Genomic DNA, 25,034 nt, shown 5'->3' on the forward strand with positions numbered 1-25,034 from the left:
GAAAAATAATTAAGGAAAGAAATACAATGTTGTAATAGGAATGTTTCTTTTATTGAAGGTTAATTTTAAAAAACTGTACAAAACTTAAACTTTGATAAGCTGAATACCTCTTAGAGGGTAAAATTTTGTTTTAGTGACAACTATAAATTATACTGAAAAAAATGTCTGTGTTTACTAAAAACTCAAACAGCACAGATAATAAAACAATTTAAATTATTTCAAGAGATGTACATTTATTATCACAATATCCACAGACATTCTATTTGTCTCTGAGTTAAATTTATCAAGACCAAACCAAATACAATCATTAATTAATGTCACCAGCAGTATTTTAAAATAATATTACTGTGATAGTAATAACAAAATATAAAAAAAACATTTTAATTGACATACGGGTTTGGTTTGAATTGAAACCATGCATTCATTGATCATTAGCAAAGCCAAAAACATCAATATCTGTAAGAATACTGTTTTACTGATAATATAGTCCTTTTGACCCTCTCATTGTCAACTCTTTAAAAGTCCCATTAACCCACAGATGCAGTCCTATTAATCTCCAGACACTCCCATTAACCCTCAGACACAGTCCCATTAACCCTCAGAGTTCCATTAACCCTCAGACACAGTCCCATTAAACCTCAGACACAGTCCCCTTAACCCTCAGAGTTCCATTAACCCTCAGACACAGTCCCATTAACCCACAGACACAGTTCCATTAACCCTCAGACACAGTCCCATTAACCCTCAGACACAGTCCCCTTAACCCTCAGAGTTCCATTAACCCTCAGACACAGTCCCATTAACCCACAGACACAGTTCCATTAACCCTCAGACACAGTTCCATTAACCCTCAGACACAGCCCCATTAACCCTCAGACACAGTCCCATTAACCCTCAGAGTTCCATTAACCCTCAGACACAGTTCCATTAACCCTCAGACACAGTCCCATTAACCCTCAGAATTCCATTAACCCTCAGACACAGTCCCATTAAACCTCAGACACAGTCCCATTAACCCTCGGAGTTCCATTAACCCCCAGACACAGTCCCATTTACCCTTAGAGTTCCATTTACCCTCAGACATTGTCCTTTTAACCCTCAGACACAGTCCCATTAACCCTCAGACACCGTCCCAATAACCCTCAGACACCGTCCCATTAACCCCCAGACACCGTCCTATCAACCCTCAGACACCGTCCCAATAACCCTCAGACACAGTCCCATTAACCCTCAGACACCGTCCCAATAACCCTCAGACACCGTCCTATTAACCCTCAGACACCGTCCCAATAACCCTCAGACACCGTCCTATTAACCCTCAGACACCGTCCCATTAACCCCCAGACTATCCCATTATCCCTCAGACACTGGCCTTTTAACCCTCAGACACAGCCCCATTAACCCACATATACAGCCCTATTAACCCCTAGACAGCCCCATTTAACCTCAGACAGTCCCATTAACCCTCCGACACAGTCCTTTTAACCCTCAGACACAGTCCCATTAACCCACAGACACAGTCCCATTAACCCCCAGGCAGTCCCATTAACCCCCACACAGTCCCATTAACCCTCAGACAGTCCCATTAACCCTCCGACACAGTCCTTTTAACCCTATTAATACTGAACACATGTGTGCATGTTACAACCTTAGCTGTGACAGCTGGCCAATGTTTATCTTTCAATAATTAACTAATTGCCGAACACACTGTTGACAATTGCACAGCATTCAATCTGTCATTGCACAATATTTTTTAAAAACCACAAACTAGTTAAATAAATAACAAGCACAATGAGAGTCACTGTATACAAGTTGTAAATAAAATGCTATGGTCTTGTTTCCATGTTAAGTCTCTGTCGAAAACATTGAACACAAAAATATAAAATACAATTCATGTACACTTCTTAATAGGATTTCTTAAAGAAAATGCATTGCAGCCAAAATGTTTTTACTATATGAATACATTTTGTAATAATTCCTACTTTATTTCTTGTAGTTTTTTTGCATTAATGTTATTTACATACATATAATTGATTGTCTTGATGGCGATTCTAAACTTGTTTTGTTATTAACACTTTAACAAGTTATGGTGTTCACAGTTTTATATCAATTTTTAAATCCATTTAAATCCATCATACTGAAGTTAATTTATTACAGTAAACAGAAGTAACCCATAAATGATGGGGGGGGGGGGGGGTGTATTTTGTAATGAGGTGTTGGTGAGGAATGAGTATTAAGAAAGGAAGTAGGCCTCTACAGAAATTTATAAAAGCATCATAAGTTATTGTTATAATTATTATAAGGGAGTTATTTTTAAAAAAAAATATGATGTTTGATGTATGTGTATGGGGTGGGAGGGGGATGTGGTATTTTGTAATGATAAGGGGGGTGAAGCAAGACATCTAAAAATAGCAAGACATCATTTATATGTCCCCATACCATTAGTAAGATGTTACGTAAATTATTTGTATCAAATCAGCTGGCAAGGGGGCCTGTCAGGGAAATAACAGTACAAATAAGAAGTCATGGTTAGTCGATCGTAGATATTATTTAATTTTAAGTCAAGTCAGTCCAATAATTTTTGTATTTTCAAAGACATTTTGAACAGTAAAAAATTAATTAGGTAAAATTAAATTAAACATTGCATGAAAATAATTAATAAAAAACATTTTAATAATAAGCTTTTATATAACTATGCAAGAAAACATGGGTCGTCTCTTCAATTTTAATAAGGTATTCATTAGATAATACAGCGACAAACGGTCATTTTATTTCTACTTTTTAGTGTGTAATTATATAAAATGTTGGTAAAAAAGTTTTTTTATTAATTGTTGTTTCAATACTTTAAAAATTAGATGACTAAAAACAATTGCACATTAAATGAACACCAACAATGTGCTTATAATAGCATAAAAAATAGTACTTTATATAGGAAGCTTATTAATTCTTTAAATATCAATTAAGCATTTAATTAAGTCAAATTTGCAATCAAATTGCATTGTCAGTGGGTCTTGAACCAAGTGCCAAATTTGAAAGAAATCGGTGCAATAGAAGTGGTCAAAATTTTGCTCGCCAGATTCGACTCATGAACCACTAAACACAAGACTGAAAAGACAAGTTTAATGAAAGGTCATATAAACAAATGTTTTGAACTGGAACCAATGTGGGAATGTGAATCTTGTAACATGAACTTGTAACATGAAATAGTAACATGAACTTGTAACATGAACTAGTAACATGAAATTGTAACATATTTCTAAAGTGGGGGATGACTCAAGCCTGAAATGTTTTTGTATTGTGAAGGGTACATAGGCCTGGCCGACAGTTTTACAGTTTTAGCGACAGTTTTACAGTTTTAGCGTGTGGAATTGTCATTTTCTTTTGGTGTTAACCATCTTGACTGCTTCTGTTTTATTTTTTTTGGTGGTATGCACACAGCTGCTACAGTTGATGATTGTGGCTCAAAGCCATATCAGCTACAGATGTAAGCACAGCTGTATAAGTTTTTGACATTGATGACTGTGGCCCACATCCATATCAGCTATTACTGTCATATCAGTTGCTACAGTTGTGGCCCATAGCCATATTAGCAATTACTATTGTGGCCCACAGCGATATCAGTTTTTACCATTGTGGCCCACAGCAATATCAGTTGTTACCATTGTGGCCCACAGCAATATCAGTTGTTACCATTGTGGCACACAGCAATATCAGTTGTTACCATTGTGGCCTACAGCAATATCAGTTGTTACCATTGTGGCCCACAGCAGTATCAGTTGTTACCATTGTGGCCCACAGCAATATCAGTTGTTACCATTGTGGCCCACAGCAATATCAGTTGTTACCAATGTGGCCCATAGCCATATCAGTTGTTACCATTGTGGCCCACAGCAATATCATTTGTTACCATCAGCCACTGTCTGTTCTATCTTGGTTCAGTAATGGAAAATTTTTCCCATCACCCCAGCAGCTGGTGGGTTACTGTTGGGCTGGGTTGTCAGGGCCGACAGTCGTGTTGTTTATAGGTAAGGAATGCTCTGTTGCAGTGGAAGATATATGAGCAAGGTCCTGTACATTCAAGGAGAAGAAATCCATCGACTGTGTCTGTGGTTGCCTCCCCTGGGTGTTTGTACTGGACTGAGAAGCTACTTTTAGATCCGGTTGTTCTGATTGGTTAATTTTTTGATTAGGTTGGTTAACGTTCTTTACTTGAAGCACGACCGGGGGATTTTTTCCCTTGGTGCAGCGATGAGCATCTTCTAGTGTTTCGCTATCGCTGTAATTCACCTGCTCGTTCAGCGGGTTCCTGGACTCGTCCATGCAGAAGTCCCCGTGATTTGTTTTAGAGTTACCTCTCTTGTGAGATTTGCAATCAGAGTTGTGTTTCTTGTCGTGCCTACAATGCTGGGAAGCGCCGCCGTTCCCCTTTTTGAGGTACAGGATTTTTTCTTCATCTTCGGCGACGAGAATTTTCTTCTTCTCCTGGTGCAATTTTTTCCGGACTTGCTTGTCCTTGTGGAGGATCCAGATGACGACGATGATGCAAGGGATGAGGAAGAGGGTGCCGGCCATGATGCCGACGACCATTTTAACGGAGGTTTCGTTCCAGTGCTCGCAGGCGTCCTTGACGGAGGTCGTGTTGACCATGGCGTGGACGCAGATGACGTAGTCCTCGTCCTCGTGGAGGGAGTGGAGCGTGAAGGACCGGACGTACTTGCCGAGCTTGGACGAGTCGTAGTGCTCGCGGTTGTTGATGCGGTAGGTGACGACGAAGCCGGTGAAGCGGGTGTTGTTGGACTCGAACACCCAGGAAGCAGTGACCGAGTCCCCTTGGCTGTAGAGGGCGAGAGTCAGCGTCGTGTCGTTCCACTGTTCCAGCCAGTCTGGGCTGCCCAGCGACCCGGAGTGGCCGGGTTTGGTTTCTTTATCGATGAAGAAGGGCAGCCTCTCTTTTGGAAGGGCGCGGAGAGTCTGGGGCGCGGCTGGGTTGTCACGGTCGGGCGTGTGGGGGTCAGATTTTTCTGGGTTTGGGTTTTTGTATTCTTCATCGTTCGCCATTTGGTTATCAATATTATCTTCAGGCGTGGATGTGTCACCATTCATTTTGGATATCAGTGTGTCACCAGTGACCCTAGATATTAGCGTGTCACCTTTGTCTTCAGACGTTGGCTTATCATTATTGACTTTAGGCATCGGAGTCTCCTCATTCATTGAGTTTTTCTTTGTTGTTGTGACTGGTTGTTCGCTTTCAGTAGTTTTGTTTGAGTTTTCCCTTTCGTTATTCAGAGAAACGCTTCCCTCTATAGGCACATTCTCGGTCTTTTCAGCAGCGGGCAGGGTATCAACTTTTGCTGTCTCCTTCGCATCCTGTCTCCCAGCGGGATTAGTTTCCCCGCCAGGCGTTTCACCAACCTGGTCTTGCCCGACCCCTGAGTCTAAAATCTCATTACTCTCAACCGATCTCCGACCCCCTAAAGTGTTCGGTTCTGAGTTCGTCTGCGTTGGTCGAATCGTTGTCACGGGGAATGTTTGGTTGTTGACGTAACGTGGTATGGTGTTGCTGAGCGTGGTGGAGCCGTCGTCGTTTTTATCTCCGATACCACTTTTTGAATTCACCGACTCGGGTTGTTTCGGCGTAGACTCGAGGATTTCCGGAAGGGATTTTTCATCTCGCCGACTTCGGTGAACAGTTTTAGACCAAGGATTTTCCGAGTGCACGAATACTCTACCAGCTCGAGGCTTAACCATTCTATCCTTGTTAAATATCCGGTCCCCTAAATCGCCCTGGAATCGGCCGTCCATTTGCGTCAATCGGTGGCTTCTATTTTTGTCGCCCACTGATAAAGCTGGCTTGGAAGCACTGTCAATTTTAAGCGCGTTGGCCAGCATTAGCGTCGAGATTACCACGCACATGCGCAGTGTACACAAACGAGGCCGGTCCAGAAGATAGGATGCTTCCATCTTGTTGCTCATGGTCAAACTGAAATATAAACAGGAAGATATACAATTTGGAGATTTGTCGTAGGATGTCTTCACAAAAAAAAAAAAAATGGAGGAAAGTTATGGTTACAATGTTGCAGCGTTTACATTAGACGTGTCAATGGCTCGACCAAAATTGTGTCCTCTATCTCTCATGGTGTTTCTCCCTCGACCACACCTCGTGTACTGCCGAAGACCGTGTCCATAGTAGAGTATTTGTCTGCACGTTCTGAGGTTGCTTACAATTATTGTTTTTTTCTTGTGACTTATATTTAGTGACGTTATGGTTTTTAACTCTCGCTCCCCCCCCCCCCCCCCCACTAACTGCGACGTCATCCTTTTATACCAATTGAAGTTTTATTTTTTCAACTGAGTTGAGACAAAATATATGGTGTAATGGTCAATTTTTCTAACTGCTTACATACATAATACACACGTCTTTAAAGAAAAGCAAAATAACTGCTAAAATTAAGTGTAAAAATTTACCCCCCCCACCCCCCCCAATGGTGTGACCTTGTTTATAGACGACCCCCTTAGATAAATATAGACGGATATAAATGATTGAAACACTTCAGGTAGCTGACGTCATTAATCAAGCGCTTGTGATTGCTCGATCATGCTGTAACTGTAACGTTCACCATTGCGTTGTTTTCTCTATACACCCCTGTATCAAAGTACCATCACTATATCCTACCTCTAACCCCCCCCCCCCCCCACACACACACTTCCACCTGTATCAAAGTACCACCACTATATCCTACCTCTACTCCCCCCCCACACACACTTCCACCTGTATCAAAGTACCACCACTATATCCTACCTCTACTCCCCCCCCACACACACTTCCACCTGTATCAAAGTACCATCACTATATCCTACCTCTAACCCCCCCCCCCACACACACACTTCCACCTGTATCAAAGTACCACCACTATATCCTACCTCTACTCCCCCCCCACACACACTTCCACCTGTATCAAAGTACCACCACTATATCCTACCTCTACCCCCCCCCACACACACATACTTCCACCTGTATCAAAGTACCACCACTATATCCTACCTCTATCGCCCCCACCCTTCCCACACACACTTATCTAAGAATCAGTATTGATAATCTAACCTCCATTCCTCATCCCAACAAATTAGAGATCTTTGCTTTGTAGCAATCAAGGTTGATACCCCCCGCCAGAGGTGGTCTGTGGTTTGGCTGTAGCACGCTAAGGATTAATCACCATCCCCTCTCAGCACTAAAACGTTGTTAGTTACGGGCCTTGTTGAGATGGTTGTCGCCCTTGACCTTAGTTGAACTATCTGCACTACTGCAGTGAGTTATGGTTCCTGTGTACAGGTGCATGCACGTATGTGTGAGTGTGTTGAGTAAATGTGTATGTCGCGCGTGGAGTGTTATGCTGTGTTGTAGTAAATGTGTTGTGCTACGTTACCAAAAGTATGATATTCATTATAAAGAAAAAATATGAAACAAGCATATGAAGTATGAAGGTATTAACGATTGATTGTGAAATCCACTAAAATATGAAAACGTGCAAATAGACCGTCGTTAAAATATATGAAACAAACATATAAAGACGATAGATTATTAACAACTGAATGCAAAAATCCACTAAAACACAAAAATGTGCAAATAAACAGATATTAAGACAAAAGACATGCAAACAAACAACATTCCCACTTGATTGTAAGCAGCGTTCTGTGTTATCATAATATTACAACCCATCTACTTAAAACTACGCCCCACCCCCGACCTCTGTTTACAAGGTCAGTGAACTGTAGGCTTGACATAGAGACCAACCAGCCCCTTAGTGTGTATAGTGTTGAAACTATCGCAACACCACCCAGTAGTCCATTACCTACGTAGTACCATTGTTAGTAGAGCTAGACAGTAACTTTCTGTAGTCCCGATCCACAGCCAAATGGTTTTAACCTAGTCGTATGGGGGCCATTATCATTTTCACATGGGTAGATAACGGTCTAGTAATGTCTCCAAATTTATACTGCCTTTAAGAGAATGGCACTTGAAGAGACGGTAGCATTTAGCAGCAATGATATATACGTTTTTATAGTGTTCAGGTACTTGCGACAGGTGACTCTATGTTATTGCTGCATTATTTATATACATACAATCTGGGGTGCCATTATATACGTGCATATTTTACTTACAGACGCAAATATCTACCGCCTATTGCTATTGCCTCTACATATTTATATGAACATATATACATATATATATATATATATATATATATATATATATATATATATATATATATATATATATATATATATATATATATATATTTATATATATATATATATATATATATATATATATATATATATATATATATATATATATATATATAAAACACTACACGATTGCTCAACTAGATCTAGAATCTATACTTTTTCTTACCTCCACGACCAGAGTTTTCCCACGTCTATGTGTAATTAATGACTGGCGTAGTCCCTACTTATTAGAAATAACACGACTTAGCTTTGGCTAGCAGATCTAGATCTATTAACGTCCCGTAATTAGAAAGGTCCTCGCTCGAATGTGAAAGCAACCAATTCTAAAATAAAACGATCGAAACTGCACAGGCTTTGCTACCACCGTCTCTTCCCTAGCCCCCTCATATTAAACGAACTTCACTCGTGGCTCTGCCGAGAGTTTGACCCCCACACCTTTGACCCCGACGACCTTTGGTCTGCCCAGTTGTTGGCTAGCCGGCCGGACAAACAGAAAGAAAAAAAAAGACAACAAAACAACACAACTCGGGAGTTGACTTAAGTCACGTGGTCTGGCGATAATGACGACATTAGCGGCCTTAAATATGTGTGCTGTGTGATCTTGAGTGCTTGGCGAGGATGTGTTCTCTGCTCTAGCTGATGGCCAGCAGTCATTCTTTTAATGGCCAAATACTTTTTTTTTTAATAGAGAATATATACTTTTGTCAGTGTCCGCCCCCCAGCCCCCGGAATATGCTGAGGTCAAGAAACATATGAACTCCATCTGCCCAATGGATCATTAGGGCTTTTTTTTACCACCCCCCCCTCGGAAAAAAATTGTCCGCATCCTCCCCCTCCCCTCTCCGGAGATGATCAGGTGTCACTTGGTCAGCTGATACAAAAATCAACATAAGAGTAGTACGTATAAACATAAGGTGTGCAAAGATTGTGGCTCTGCTATGATCAGACTCAGAGACATATAGCATTGTAAAGAGGTTTCTGTTTCTGAGGGTAAGATGTGTTCAGAAGTTTCCCCATTTCGAACCTGGCGATTCATAGGGCAGATGAAGTAGAGTTGACAATTTTATGTGACCTCGGCATATAGGGGGGTCAGCACAGTTTGTCCAGCCGCCTTTTACCTTCTCTAACGTGACGTAGGTACCCAGAGCTGGGTGCACTCAGGGACGTATTACAAACTCAAACCTAGAATTGGAATTCGAGACATTCTCGTTAGTTGTCGCACGCTCTACCATCTGACCACGCCGTCCCATTAAGATCTGTTAGTCAGGATTATGGTTGGAATCAAAGGTTCGATTAGAGTAGGCTTTTGGTAAGCATATAATCACCAGAGAAAACCAGCATGTTGTGGAGTTTCATTTTTCGGCCAGTAAAAACGGTTAGGGTCAGGATTAGGGTTACTGTCGGGGTTAAGATTAGCACCAGAGTGCGGGTAGTGATACCAAAAAATAAAAATAAAATATTCTACTTTCGTGACTGCAGACATAAAACCACCAGAAATAATTCCAAGAGTGGGACATTTTTATCTTATCAACGTAAGATTTGCTGTGTTGCAGTTTGTACAACATAAAACCCAGGGTCCAATTTTTTTTTCTACCGCTGAACTCTCAAAAACATTATTTTTAAGCACATAAAATTGTACGTTGCTGCTCTTTGAAGGTTGTCGACCCTTTTATTAGGTGTAAGGGTAAGGGGAGTTAACTGTAATAAAAATCGTGGTACATGGTACTAGTTTTAAAACGGTTACATTGTGACCTTTGTAAGTGATCACCGACTTAACCCGTCTATTGTTACGTACCCAGTTAAGGAAATAGACAGTTGCATGGGTTTGATGGAATTTGTTAACAGTTTTCTACATCGATTGTGTGACACCAACATAGATAAACCGTTAAGGGACAGTGACAGGTAAATAGCACCCTCCGACCTTTTCTAAACTTCGCGGAGCGAATGCCAATGTGAATAACTATACAATTGAGGGGGGGGGGGGCGCAAAGCCGATAGTTCGCCCGGCCGCCGAAATGGGTTGCTACGCCTATGGACGTACCCCCCCCCCCCCACCCAACACCCCGATATTCACACAGATATCGATATTATATGTATTTATGTATATAATAGTGCATATGTATATAATGTAAGATATATATATATATATATATATATATATATATATATATATATATATATATATATATATATATACTTTATGTATGTTTAGGCCTATATTTGACTAAATGTCACGTGGTTTGTTGTCATATTGGAAGCAAACACTTATCATAATTTTAAAATATATATTGTAAGAACTGCGAATTTTTTTCTTATCAGCGCTGTCGGATCTAGTTTCCCCATCAATAGATTTCGGTGTAGAGTACAGTGTTTTCTGTTTAAATCCGTCATACAACTACTGTGTACTAACCTGATACGTCTATTAGTGTCTATCCGTTCAATTGGTAAAAATCTGATAACGTTATTATAGCCCCTAAACTAACCCTATCCTTTTTACCCAACCTCTGATCCCACAACAACCCTAGCGCTAACCATCCTTCAGATCCTAATCCTAACTCTCCTCTAAACCATAGCCCTCTTGATCTCTATCCTAACCATGCTCTAAATCCCAGCCTTAACCCTAACATGAACCTTATTAAAGGTAAAAGATCGATATAGGCGATTCCCGTCATGAGAAGTACTAGTTTGATTAGACCTTCGGTTTTTGGTACTCAAGCTTGAATAGACATTTCCCTCTATGTGTAGAGCTAGGTAGCAGAGCCTTATGTAAATGAGGTGGTAATTACTGTATTAATTACCGTGTGTCTCTCGCAGGTGTTGACAGGGTTAATGAGGTTAAGCAGGCAGTAGTTAACCGCAGTAGATTTCAGATCCGAACAATTAATAATTGGCGGCATAATTGAAAGATAACATTGCGAAAGGAAGATAACTCAGATTTTAAAAATTTCCTCCCGTTGAAATGTAATGCTACTTTTTTTTTTGGTTAAAAAATAAATCACGAAGTTGGGAATCGTGAGGTTAGGAGAAAAAAAAAGCTAGGTTATGTCGACCCTAACTCTAGCCCAGACAAACACAACTGCAGCTAGTAACAGCAAGTACAGCTATAACGAGCGCACCAGCAATAACAGCAGCTATAGCGATAATAGCAATTATAACCGCAGCCATAACCACATCTAGAGCTACATAAATAACATCTTCACCTATAGCCACAACTATAGCTCTAAATCACAATTAGCAGAAATAAGCAATACTAAAGCTTCGGTTATAATAACAGCTATAAATCACTACTAAAACCGGAGCTATAACCAAATCTACAGCTACATAAATAACAACTTTAGCTATAACCACAACTATAGCTATAAATCACGATTCGCAACTATAACCACAACTACTGCTTTCACCTCAACTACAGCTATAAATTACAACTAAAACTGCAGCTATAACCAATCTACAGCTAAAGATATACCAACTTTAGCTATAACCGCAACCATAGCTATAATAACTATAACCAAATATACAGCTAAAGATAACATTAATCATTAACTGAAATAAAAGATAATTAAGGTTGATCAAACACTTGTGGAAGCAAGTCCTAAGTTTAATTTCTGAACTTTATCTCTACCATTTCCTGTACAAATGACATAAAATTTCGTCATGTTGACAAGTCAACTAAAAGCGTGACGTCATTTGTGGTTGGAAATTAGGAGATAAAGGGAAGTAACCAGTTCCGTTGTGTTGACAAAAGAGTGATCGCATGATATGGTAAACAGACTGGGGCCGGCAGAGGTGACTGTAGGTTCTAGGTTCAAAGTTCACAATTGATAGTGATAAGGTATCGGTGCACATAACCAAGGGCTCTAAACTTTTATCTAGAGTTCACCGTTAACCAGGGTTCGGGAGTTTGGTGTTTTCAGATGTTAAATAAATGGTTCATCACCTTTTCCCGTTCGTGCATAAGATACACGGGGCAGAGGAAGTAGAGTTCACCTGTTTCAATGACCTCAAGGGGATAGTGTGGTCAGCGCTATGTCCACTCGCTGGGGATAGTGCTGGGTGGACTCAGGGAGGTGAACCAGGGATCCGAACACGAGACTTTTGGGTTAGCAGTCTAGCGCTCTACCACGCCGTCCCACTAAAACGATGGTTATTAATTAACGCTCCCATTTTGTAAGGCGGTTTAATTAAAAAATAGCCATAATGAATTAAAGTAATGATTAATTTTTCTATCTTGGGTGTTTTCTGGTTGTATTTTTTAAACTTCTACCTGTTTGTATACATTGATAGGTTAACTCCCCTCCTTCCATAATATACTTCAGCTATACCTTGAAATGATGTGTATATTTTATTAGCTTACAATTTTTGGGCGGGTGGGGGCGGGTGGGGAGGGAGGAATTCGTTGTGTTCTAGATGCCTGACTGACCTTCACCTTGTGTGGTGTAGAGAAACGAATTTCCAGAGGGTACATTTTTTTTCGCTTTTTTCTTTTGACCACAATCATTCATGCATGTCGTGTGGATTCGGTGATACGTGAAGATGTACTGTTGACGTATCGGGTATGGTGTGGTGTATGATGGTGTGGTATATGATGGTGTGGTGTGTGTTGGAGTGGTGTGTGGTGCCACTGGTGCCAGTCTAGTCTAGTTAGTTTGGTGTGTGATTGTGTGGTACTGTGGTGTGTGATGGGTGTGGTGTGTGATGGGTGTGGTTTGTGATGGTGTGGTTTGTGATGGTGTGGTTTGTGATGGTGTGGTTTGTGATGGTGTGGTTTGTGATGGAGTGGTTTGTGATGGTGTGGTTTGTGATGGTGTGGTTTGTGATGGTGTGGTTTGTGATGGTGTGGTTTGTGATGGAGTGGTTTGTGATGGTGTGGTTTGTGATGGTGTGGTTTGTGATGGAGTGGTTTGTGATGGTGTGGTTTGTGATGGTGTGGTTTGTGATGGTGTGGGTTGTGATGGTGTGATGTGTCTTGGTGTGGTGTGTGATGGTGTGGTTTGTGATGGTGTGGTTTGTGATGGTGTGGTTTATGATGGTGCGGTTTGTGATGGTGTGATGTGTGTTGGTGTGGTGTGTCATGGTGTGTGTAGTGGTGTGTGCTGGTGTGCTGTGGTGTGTGATGGTGTGATGTGTGATGGTCTAGTCTAGCCTGTAGAAGTCAATATCATCTAATCTGCTAGTTTTCCAGTCTTATTGGTCTACCAACTTAGTATTGTAGTTTTTGTCTAGTTTAGTATTTAAAACCATTTAATCTTTCCCACGATTAGTTGTCTTGTTTTAGTCTAGCCTACTATTCAAAAGCTAATTTTAGCTTATCCTACTATGAGCAGTGTAAGTTAGTCTGCTTTATATGCTTATGGGCATAGTTTTAGTCTGGCTTAATTTTAGAACGTCCCTTGAGTCCACCCAGCTCTAAGTGGTACCTGACTCTCATTGGGGAAAGTAAAGGTGGCTGGGCAAAGTGCTAACAGCACTATCCATTCATATGCCGAGGTCATATAAACAGATGTAACTCTACTTCACCTGCCCCGTTTACCTTTAGGTTCGCAAGGGATCTTTACTTAATATTAGCGGTCAAGATTTAGTGCATGTTACTTATAGTAGGAGTAGTGATGGGACGGCGTGGTCGGATGATAGAGCACTAGACTGCTAACCCAAAAGTTCGGATCGAGGACTCGAGTTTCTGAGGAACTTCCCTGAGTTCATCCAGCTTTAATGGGTACCTGACTCACGTTGGGGAAAGTATATACGACTAGGCATAATTCTGACCACATTGCTCCTTCACATGCTGAAGTAAATAAACAGTTGAACTATGTTTCACCTGCGCTATGAAGCTCTAGGTCCGTAAAACGAACATTACTGTTCGTAGTCTAGTTAGAAACGATTCTAGTCTATCCTTCTATACTTTTAGCTGACACATACTGATCCTACTCTCATAGCAGTCTAGTTTTATTCTATCACTAGTAACCCTGTTTTAGCATGCTCCATATCCCGTACGCATTGTAAAAAAAAATACATAGCATATCTTACCTAAATCAGCAGGTATCCACTGTTAAATATCAGAAAGTTTATCAGCCGTAAGGAGTATCAACATTTACTTGACCTAGAACTTATCACATATATAGCGAAGTTGAAAAAAAAATACCTTTCAGTCACTGCGAGTGGTCTCCCTCTTGCCCCTGCTGATTTTTGCACAGCTGTTAATTTTTTTTTCACAGCAAGCGGCGTTAGCATGTGAACACAAAAATAGGTCGCAAGGGCAGGGAACTCTTGTGTAATATTTTTTTATTTTTAGCTGACGAAGCAGAGTTATCCAACTACCGCCAAGCTTCTGTTGATGCATTGGGCATGGTGGTAATCAAACAGATAACGAAGCAAGGGAGATAATTCAAGACTAGTTTTTAAGTTGTTTGATTTTAACAGTTAACAAAATATAGCACCTGCCGTATCACAGACCGCTTGTGTCAGTGACCTTAGCATACAGTGACCTTATACAGTGACCTTAGCATACAGTGGCATTGTGTGGTTAGCTCTATACGAAGCTCCTTTTTTTTTATTTGCCGCGACTATAGTCAGATAACTACAAGAGCTGAGCTAACTCGAGGACATTTTTATCGAGCTGGTGGGAATCGAACTAAAGACTTTCGGGTAGGTCGTCTGGCGGTCTAGCGCTCAACCACTCAAAATATAAGCCCCCCCCCCCCCAAAAAAAAAGTAATAGAATAAAAATAAGATAAATAAATAAAAGTAGAAATGCAATTTTACTTTGATGTGAATATTTCAGCCGAAAAGTGGGTTGTTTATCACTGAATTCGAGCCTTGAATTATCACTTGTGCTACATAACCCACTCTGTTGCCCATCAGACCCGAAAAGATCACTTTACATGTATTACGTCACATTGGAGTCCCTTTGTCTCACTTTATAAATCGGACACTTTCTCTTCTGCTCCGCTATTTGAACAAACTAACAGAATCGCTTATGTACCATTTGGTAACTGCGTCTCTGTTTATAAACCCCAAAATCTTGGTACCTTCCAACCCAAGAAGGAGATCAAACACACACACACACACAATGCCAGCATACATCTGACAGAGATTAGCTGTATATAGGGGTCTGGTCAGCTATCCGTAATAATGCTGGTGGTTTGTTATGGCAATATTAGGGTAATGTTATGGTACTGCCGTGGTACTGCCGTGGCAATGTTAGGGTAATGTTAGGATAATGTTAGGTTAATGTTAATCTAATGTTACGATAATTTTATGGTAATGTTATCGTATTTAAAAAATGGTGGCTATGAACACAAATTGTAAAAAAAAAAAAAACAACCACTGAACGAGCTTTTGCTTTCAAAGTCTTTTTTTAACATGTTATCTATTGTGTAACGTACGAAACGCTTTAGTCTATTTATAGACATAACACATTCTGAAATTAAAGCTTTTTATTTGTTCATTTGTGACTTCAACAAATCACTTCCGTTTTTATTTGTTCATAACATTTCAAGATGGCGTAAATTGAGCATTATGTGGTATTAAAAACTATAGGATACGTTTTAAAAGTACACGGTGTCAGTAATCTGCACCTACACATCCGGCGGTACTGGTAAGTACCAGCTACAAGCGAACGTTTTCAAAAGCCGCGTCATCCGCTAGACTGACGTCTGCCTCTGGTACGACCCGTGGCGACTGCGGCGGCACGACTGCGCCGCTAGAGGGCGTGTGGATGTCCTGAATGGACGCGAATGTTTTTCCGGCGAGGCTGACGTCATGGTTCAAGGACGGAGACTGGCAGAAGCTGCTGGACTTGGCGAGGCCCGCGACGTCCAGAGTGACGATGTGTTGCCCCACGCAGTGATGCTCGGCGCTGACCAACTGCGGCGTTGTAGGCTTGGGTGACGCTGGACTGGTGACCTGAGGCGGGATGGTGAAATTCGGTGACAGCAGCGCCGCGTTGGTGAGGTGAGGTATCATGTGGAACTTTGGCGACAGAGCCATGTTCGTTGACTTGGAATGCTCCACGCAATCTTGCTTCGTCTCGACGATCGTGTCCAAACTCTCCCAGTGGTTGTCGAACCCGTGTTTAGTTGCCGTTTTACAACACGGCACGGCGTGGTCCGCGCATGCGCCGCAGCTCTCCTTGCTCTGAGACTCGCTCCTGGGCTTGACTTCCAGCACCTCGTCCAGCTCGGCGTACTCCAGCGCCATGAAGCGCGTCATCAACCTATCTTTCCGTAAGATCCACACCAACACCCCGACACAAGGCAGCAGAAACACCACCCCGGCTAGGATTCCTACGACGATCTTCATAGAAGACTGGTTCCACTCGGAGCATTCCTTCTTCACGTCGGTTGTGTTGACCATGACGTGAACGCAGATGACGTAGTTCTCATCTTTGCGGATGGACTGGATCTCGAACTCCCGCACCGTGCTGTCCAGCACATCCGAGTCGTAGTGTTCTTTGTTCTGGGTCAGGTACGACACGATGAAGCCGGTGATGCGGGAATCGTTGGAACCTAGGGACCAGATCACGGCGAGCGAGTCCAAGTCCTTGGTCTCCACTCGCACGGAGAGCTTGGTTTCGTTCCAGTTGTCTCCCAGCTTGCTGGTTAAGGGAGCGGCGCCAGTCTTGTTGGTGCCGGCCGAGGGTTTCGGTACCGCCGCGGTACGGCTGGTGTTGTTGTTGGTGGTGGTGTTCAGGGATGGCGGGGCGACGGTTGTTGTGTTGGAGGAGAGCGACGCGTTCGACAGCAGTGCCGATGTGCTGTTTGTTGGGAGTCCCGCTGTTGTGCTGTTGGTGATGACAGTGGTGATGTTGTTTGCGGTCAGCACCTGGAGTCCGCAGGTCAGCAAGAGACACGCCCAAAATAGGTTTTTCTGCCACATGGTATCTGGTAGAGAGGAAACAGATAGTCAGCTCTGTATATGACTGTGGGGGGGAAGGGAAAGGGAGACAGGAAGTATAGTTAGTCAGCTATGAGATAGATTGTGGGGTTGGGGTGGGGGGGGGGGGGGGAGGGAGGTAACAGTCAGTTCTGTATGTGATTGTGGGGGTGGGGGTATCTGTTAGACACAAATAGCTCTGTATATGACTGTGAGGCGGGGGTGGGAGGGAGAGAGGAAATAAAGTATAAAGTTAGTCAGCTCTATATGTGATTGTGGGGGTGTCTAGTAGAGAGAACACAATCAGCTCTGTATATGTGATTGTGGGTCGGTGGTGGGAGGTAGCCGTCAGTTCTGTATGTGATTGTGGACTGGAGTATCTTGTAGAGAGAAAACTAATAGGCATCTCCTTTAGTGACTGTAAGGCGGGGGTGGGGGAAGGGAATATTCTGGATCTATAGAAAACGTTTAAATAATTATAGTAAAGTGATAATTTCAGAGTCCCACCCATGGTTTAGAGAAGTCTACGTGACTGACGTTACCACGCCCAGGGACTGACTATGTCGTTGTGACCTTCGTAAACCTCAAACCTCTCGCTCTAGAAAAGCAACGAAGCGCGAATCTGTAGTTCAAACTCTCCGGGAAAAGTATGTTACCCCAAGTTGCCACCTTCCAACATCTCGTCTTATCGTAAAACTTAACCAAAAACTTCAACTTTACAGCTATTTTTGTACTACATGACGATCGTGTGGAACAAGTAACATTTAAACCGTATCACTTATCATAGTTATGGGACAGTGTATCACTTATCATAGTTATGGGACAGTGTATCACTTATCATAGTTATGGGACAGCGTGAACTAGCGGTAGAGCGCTAGACTGCTAACTCAAAAGTCTCGAGTTCGAAACCGGGTTCAAGTCAGCAGAATGTCCCTGAGTCCACCCAGCTCTGATGGGTACCTGACTGTCATTAGGGAAATTAAAGGCGGCTGAGCATAGTGTCGACCACACTATCCCTTCATATGCCGGTGTCTTGGGCACGAACGGGATAAGATGATGATGATTTATCATAGTTACCTACAGATGTTTTAATGAAAATCACACCAGTAAACAAACACCTTCTAAGAAAATGGCGCTGTTTCCTTATGCCAAACTTTCCCCTTTATTCTGCATGTTAACTATTGACTAATGCTATTTTGTTGTAAAGTTAATTTTCGAAACAACTTTTTACATGTTTAGTTAAACATTTATATTTAAAAATATTAATACAGTTTCCTACGACATATTCTCATAATGTTTCTGCGACATACTCAGCTAGAGTGTTTAAGAGTGCATAAGTGAAATCTAGTGAATAGTTAATTAAACTATTCGCGTTGTTTAACCTAATTTCTTTGCTTAAAGTATCAACATATAAATTTAAAACTTTCGTCTTATTTTCTAATTCACCCCCACATTGTGTCTTGAATTATGCATTAATCCCTCTAAAAAAAGCTTTATCTTGAAAACATTGAAAGATGCTTACCTGAATACTACACGTCTAAGTTAAAACAATGTCTTAAATAAAGATAAATTACACACAGCTCTTACACAATCTAAAGTGTAAGCGATACTGGTAGCTGTAACCTTATCATCGAGATTTTATTTTATTTTTTTTAAAAACCGTCTTCACACGAACTTATAATGTAAATTTTTTTTGTTTGTCTCCTTTGCACAAAACTAACCCACATTTTTGTTTTATTGCATGCAAACTTTGCGCACGGTTCCATTGTGGTGTTGTGATCACATGGGGCGCTGTCTTGTAAACCCAATCAAGTCTATTGGAACATCAGCTTTGACGCTTTCATTTATGATTGTGTTTACGTGTTGATAAGTGACTTTGTTTTTAGGGGGAGGAAAAAGGGAGAGAGTGATTGCTATAAAGCTACAAACGACTTACCTAAATGAATACGACTGCCTCTTAAGTCTTGTCTCTATAAGATCGGTGCATACATTTGTTTCATTTAGCGTTGCTCTTTAATTTTGTTTAAAGCGTAGCCATCCTTTTCTTCTTTAACTCTCCCCTGTGTCAATTACACATAATAGATTAACTTCACATCATACATTTACTACTTATTACCAATATACCCTATATATTAATATACATTCCTTTTGACAGGTAAATCTAAACATGCGTGACCTTAATGCCCGACGCGGGGAACCCAAGGTATTCGATGCTGGCTATAGGTTCGGGTCACCTTAGAATCGGGTGCAAAACTCACCAACCCGACCGTAACGAAATATTTGATAAGTCGGGTACGTGGGTCCTCAGCACACCTGACATAACGTTGTAACCTGGTTTAATTATATCCCTGTCCCAAACATTTCATATACGATCTGATAATATAAGTCAGCTTAAAAATTCGGCAGTAATGTCATATATATATATATATATATATATATATATATATATATATATATATATATATATATATATATATATATATATATATATATATAAATATATATATATATATATATATATATATATATATATATATATATATATATATATATATATATATATATATATATATATATATATATATATATATATATTGAGAGATATCCTCTGATAAATAATATTCCGTATCCATCTACCTAATATACCTAACTTTAAAACAGAAAGTGATTTCCACCAGTTTTTGTCTTGCCGGAGAAGGGTGGGGGGATGGGGTGGTGGGGGACACGGGGGAACATAAAATTGTGGTTTTATGATTTTATGACATTCAAATCAGAAGCATTGATAAGCATTGATAGTGCCACGAGCCTACAGCTGTAAGTCAACCTGTAACGGCAGCAGTCTTAATAGAGACGGGGGTGCCTCTAACCCCTCAGCACCCTCCCTGCCACCGCCACCACTAGATACATCCCCGCTATAAATATCTTTATTACACACTTCTGTTCACATTATTCTTAGTCCACATTTCTGTGCTATCTACACAAATATTTCTTACGATCGAACCAAGACTTAAAAAAAAAAACAATAACAAATCAGCTTTATCTTTTTTTTTGCACACTGCCTCAAGCTTTTTTTCCACACGTTTCAACGAGGACGCTGTAAAACATGGTAGGAAAACTTCCAGAATGTTCTGGCATCTGTTGACTCGCCGGCCCCACTTCAGGCTTCTTGATACAACTTGAGATATGGGAGCTCGGTTGTTTAATATATTCGGTTGTTTAATATATGCGGTTATTCAATATAATATATGTGGTTGTTTAATATATGCAGTTGTTTAATGTAGTCTATAGGGTTGTTTAATATAATCGGTTACTTTTTATCTTTGGTATCATGTCCTAACTTTGTTTGAATTAATTAATTCAGTGGTCTACTTCCATTAACTGACCTATAACAACCTGCTTGTTGCTAAAATTATACACATAGGCCTATATATATATATATATATATATATATATATATATATATATATATATATATGGGGGTGGTGTGTATGCATGTTTATATAGCTTTCTTATAACTATACTGCCCTAAAGTTTCATATTTCTTTTTTTTTTCGAGATTTAAATACCGTTTTGTTCTAGATCTAACTGGGCATCATGGTTAAGAATGCGTGGTCTATCTCTCGCCATTATTACACAACCGTTCTATTTCACAAAGTGTTTGATTAGAAATGTATAGGAAAACAAATCTTTAAAGCGTTGTTGGTTCGAGCATTAAAAAAAACACATCAGGACAGTATACTATGTGTGTATATATATATATATATATATATATATATATATATATATATATATATATATATATATATATATGTGTGTGTGTGTGTATATATGTAAACACATACATACACACACACACACACACATATATATATATATCTATCTATATATATATATATATATATATATATATATATATATATATATATATATATATATATATATATATATATATATATATATATATATATATATATATAAATAAATACATTTATATATAAATACATGTATGTATATATACATATAATAGAACAACATGATGAGCATGACTGATTTTGTATTAAAATGCTGCATCATGGATTTGAACTATATAAAAGCTATCTATCCAAAAGTAACATATATATGGTGTAAGCCCAAGGTGTTGTGACAGTCCCCACGTAATGCGGACTTATGCTGTAGAGACGATAAACATCTTCACACGATCCCTCGTTACGTTCTCTACTTAATGTTTGCACCCGAGCCACGAGTCACCCGACTCTACTAGTGTAGCGAGCGGGCAACTTCGGCTTCACACGGCCACGTCCAAGGGTATTTGGGATGAATTTTATCCGAGACGGGTGTAAGAGAAAGGTGGGGTGGACTTTATCCGAGACGGGTGAAATCTGAGGGGTAGGAAGTCATGCGTGCAGACCCGGATATTCGTCAAGGGGTAGAGTGTAGGTATTATTTTCTGGACGGTGTAAGAAGGGGTGGAGGCAGGGGGTGCTATGAAATCAGGTTAAAATTAGTCTTAGTTGTGTACCACGGCTGGAGGGTTGGATTAATTAGATGCTGACCATGCTGAGGTTTTGCTCTACCGTGGAGGATATAACTGACTATTACCAGACTATTTCTAGAAACAATATCTCAATACAAAATTAACTCAATGTAAATTATTCCATGGAGAATTACCCATGTTTCAGAAGTCGAATATCTCAAGATAGACCTTTCCATAGCGAACTATTTTGTATTCTTTGTAGCACAAGATATAAACTCAAGGCATTTTCTTAGGGAACAACATAGATAAGATCAATTAATGATAATATTTAACACTATTCAACAGCTATGTGAAACAACATGCCTAACAGTAAAAAAACAAACGATTTGTATACCGATTCATTATTAAGTACTTACTTACGGTAGAATGCTATGATTTCTTATTGAATTCAAATGGCTAATCCTTATGGAGCCTAGACATGGCAGGCTGTTTAACAATAGCCCTTTGCTTCTAGGTGATAAAACTATGGTCACCATTAATAAAAGGTAAATACAGTGACCTTTTTAACTAAAGTGCTTAGCGGGCTCGCTGATAGATAGCCGTAACGTGAAGAGAGATTAAATTAGTTTTTTTTTCTATCTCCACGAACTGGTGGTGGGATGATGATGTTAAGTTTTATTAATGTCGCGTGCAGTGTTACGTGATCCAGACACCTCCATGGCCATCTGATGACGGCCGTGCGCAGGATTGATGCGCGGATACCGGTTAATCAATCAAGCGGAACATGCTGGTGGGTTTGTGTTTATATTTTTGGGACAAACTCACCTGAGGGGGGGGGAACGCGCACGTCCGGAACGAGGTGGAAAGATGGAAAGAGCGTAATTAAAGCGTAAAGTTCCCTTTTTGAACTTTACGGTCCATGAGACAAGTGAAGTAGAGTTCACCAGTTTCTGTGACCTCGGCATGAGAAGGGGTAGTGTGGTCAGTACAATGCCCAGCCGCTTTTCCTTTTCCTAACGTAAGTTAGGTACCCATCAGAGCTGGGTGGACTCAGGGACATTCTACTGGCGTGAACCCGGGCTTTCGTGTTAGCAGTCTAGCGCTGTACCGCTAGGCCACGCTCTACACATAAGAGGGTGTGTGACGAGGGAATATAGCGTGCAGTCTCGCTGGTTTGGGTTCGAGCATTGGTCACAACAGAACTGTAATAAAATATCTCCGGGTTATTTTGGTAGAACACGGCACCTCTGGGTACCTGCCCGCAGTTAGAACATAGACACATTGTCCTTCTAGCTCTCAACTAGGGCAACACAGAGGCAATATTTTTTCCCTGCCGCAATCGCAGTTATACCGTTAAGAATTTTTTATCTTGGTGTTAGAACCAGAGCTGATGTGTTTAGTTTAATAGGAAACTTTGGTCACTGTCGGGAAATCCTCCTAATAGCCGGGAATATTTGTTACCTCCTTCTTTTTCTTCTCCTATGTTCTTTATTATAATGTTTGAAGGGACTCCTATTTCTCTCCAACACAATTAAGTAGTACGTTTCAGTTTGTTATGCGTCGTATAGGGTTGTACCCGATTTCAGCCTGCTTTTCTTTTTTGATTAGCTTCCATGGTCTTTGTTCATCAAAGAAAAAAAACTACGAAGCAGCAGTTGTTTGATTTTGGAGTCCTCTCTCCTAGATGAGTTGCTGTCCTCAGCTATCGAGCCTCAACTGCCCGGGGGTTCGAACTAGAGACTTTTCGGTTCAGCAACCATGAGCTTAACCGATCCAACTATGCCGACCCTTTATCATCCCCCAAATATCGCGAGATTTGGACTAAGCATAAGACTAGTCTTATCTAGTCTCGCCAGTTCTCGTCGTCTAGATTTAATGCTCACCTAACTAGTTTCTCGGTATTAGCGCATTCTATCAAAAAAGTCATTCACCCAAAATTTGCGATCGTTGATGTAACTTCCGATTTTTTCAGGGTTGACACTTTTCGAAATAATGTATCGAATATTGATTGGAGGTAGATTCTAGTCTAGATTCTAGATCAAGATAAAAACTCTATTTTGTGTTTGTTTTACAAACCTGAATTTTATGTTATATCTGGTTACATATTTTATCCACCATCCACGGATAAGTCGCCCTGGATATGGGTGTGTGGACACGTGGGATTTTATTTTGTTTGTTCAATATTTTTTTTTTGCTAAGTTTTTTTTTCCAAAATTTTCCCCTAGCGCCTCACTGGCGATGTCAGCCGTGTTTGCTTGTATGGCTGTGTTGATCTTGTCACCGGAAGTCGGCCCGGTCATTTATGTGTTTTTTTTCGCACCGGTGCAGGAAGGTTTTATGTAAGTGAAAATGTGCATTTTGGCGACGCGAATTAGCGAATGTTTTATTTTTGCGAAATAAGCTATTGAGAGAAAAACTCTGTATTTATTATTTAAAAAAAAATTGTTGTTGCTGAAAATTAGACATTATGTTGTCAATGAACGACGTCACAATCCTAGGGGGTGGGGGGGGGGGGGGGGGGGGGGGGTTAGGGAAATTGTGACGATGGGGAGGTTGGGGGGTTTAGAAAGTGTGGCGACACACTTTCTCAATTTAAAAAGTACCGTTAGCAACTGAATTTTACCTTTAATCTCACGCTTTAAAAGACACGTTTTTGAAAATTTGGTCGATGTTAATTAATATTTTATTTAAAAAAAAATCGATGTTTCAAAACACAAAAATTGCAATTTTGAGAGGGAGGGGTAGGGTGTTGCCAGCTGATATGTGACGTTAATTTAAATAAAGGGGGGGGGGGCTCTGATTTTTTTTGTGACAATGTGTGACTCTAATTATGGAAACAGGGAGGGGGCGGGCATGTTGGAGATGAAATCGTTAAAAAAAGCATGACGTTGTTTATGGAGGACCCTATCGCATTCAGGTAAATTGTAGTAACAAAGATAAGCAATAAGGGTTGGCCCATTAACAACGTCATGTTTTTTTATGGCCGACTTTTATCCCCATCCCCTCCCACATCCCCTCGTCACACAGTGTCACAAACAGTCAGCCCCCCACCCCCTTCCCCTAAACCTCCTTCCCTAGTTGTCATGTTTGTTTGCTATTTCCCAGATCTAATTGGCGTTGGTCAGGTTAGGCACACTGATATGTTTTTATTATAATTCACACCAATAAAAATATACAGAAAGCATATAATAAGTAAGCCAAAAAGAGAAATAACTGCTGACATTCATTATAAAAAAAAATACTTTCAAAGCAGAAAAATGACACAAATGTTCGAACCCTCGAAGCGTGACGTCATGTATGGACGACCCCCATCCCAAATATTTTGCCTTTTTTAGTCTCCCATGCACTATTTGGAACCAGGGATGGTACAGTTTTTTTTTTTTCTCTTTTTTTTTTGTTGCGACAACTTGTTTCACGGCATCGCTAAAAATTTAAAATCAGT

General features: G+C 40.5%; 3 protein-coding genes across 5 annotated transcripts in view; 1 reads left to right on the top strand and 2 right to left on the bottom strand.

Moving 5' to 3' along the window:
* The window catches only part of LOC131939914 (pre-mRNA-splicing factor ATP-dependent RNA helicase PRP16), a 58,453-nt gene that overhangs the window by 21,144 nt on the left and 12,275 nt on the right, over positions 1-25,034 (top strand). The gene's annotated exons all lie outside the window — the stretch shown is intronic.
* Positions 2,892-8,494, bottom strand: LOC131939915 (uncharacterized). Its single transcript, XM_059298453.1, has 2 exons — positions 8,414-8,494; positions 2,892-5,980 (listed from the first exon to the last, which is right to left on the bottom strand). The coding sequence occupies exon 2, from the start codon at positions 5,971-5,973 to the stop codon at positions 3,979-3,981; it is 1,995 nt and encodes a 664-aa protein (XP_059154436.1). The 5' UTR covers positions 5,974-5,980; positions 8,414-8,494; the 3' UTR covers positions 2,892-3,978.
* On the bottom strand, positions 15,666-23,881 carry LOC131939916 (uncharacterized). Of its 2 annotated transcripts, XM_059298454.1 has the most exons (3): positions 23,669-23,881; positions 19,055-19,178; positions 15,666-17,126 (listed from the first exon to the last, which is right to left on the bottom strand). In XM_059298454.1, exon 3 carries the CDS (start codon positions 17,119-17,121, stop codon positions 15,853-15,855), a length of 1,269 nt encoding a protein of 422 aa, XP_059154437.1. In that variant the 5' UTR covers positions 17,122-17,126; positions 19,055-19,178; positions 23,669-23,881; the 3' UTR covers positions 15,666-15,852. The 2 variants fall into 2 exon arrangements, with proteins under 2 accessions (XP_059154437.1, XP_059154438.1); XM_059298455.1 differs by lacking the exons at positions 19,055-19,178; positions 23,669-23,881 and adding an exon at positions 18,641-18,787.

Source organism: Physella acuta, unplaced genomic scaffold (genome assembly GCF_028476545.2).
Source record: "Physella acuta isolate Inbredline_101_S28 unplaced genomic scaffold, ASM2847654v3 ptg000301l, whole genome shotgun sequence".
Taxonomy (NCBI): Eukaryota; Metazoa; Mollusca; class Gastropoda; family Physidae; genus Physella; species Physella acuta.

What these genes read in the sequence shown, in the direction of transcription:
- LOC131939915 (XM_059298453.1), bottom strand. Translation starts at nt 5,973, where the DNA reads ATGAGCAACAAGATGGAAGCATCCTATCTTCTGGACCGGCCTCGTTTG.
- LOC131939916 (XM_059298454.1), bottom strand. Translation starts at nt 17,121, where the DNA reads ATGTGGCAGAAAAACCTATTTTGGGCGTGTCTCTTGCTGACCTGCGGA.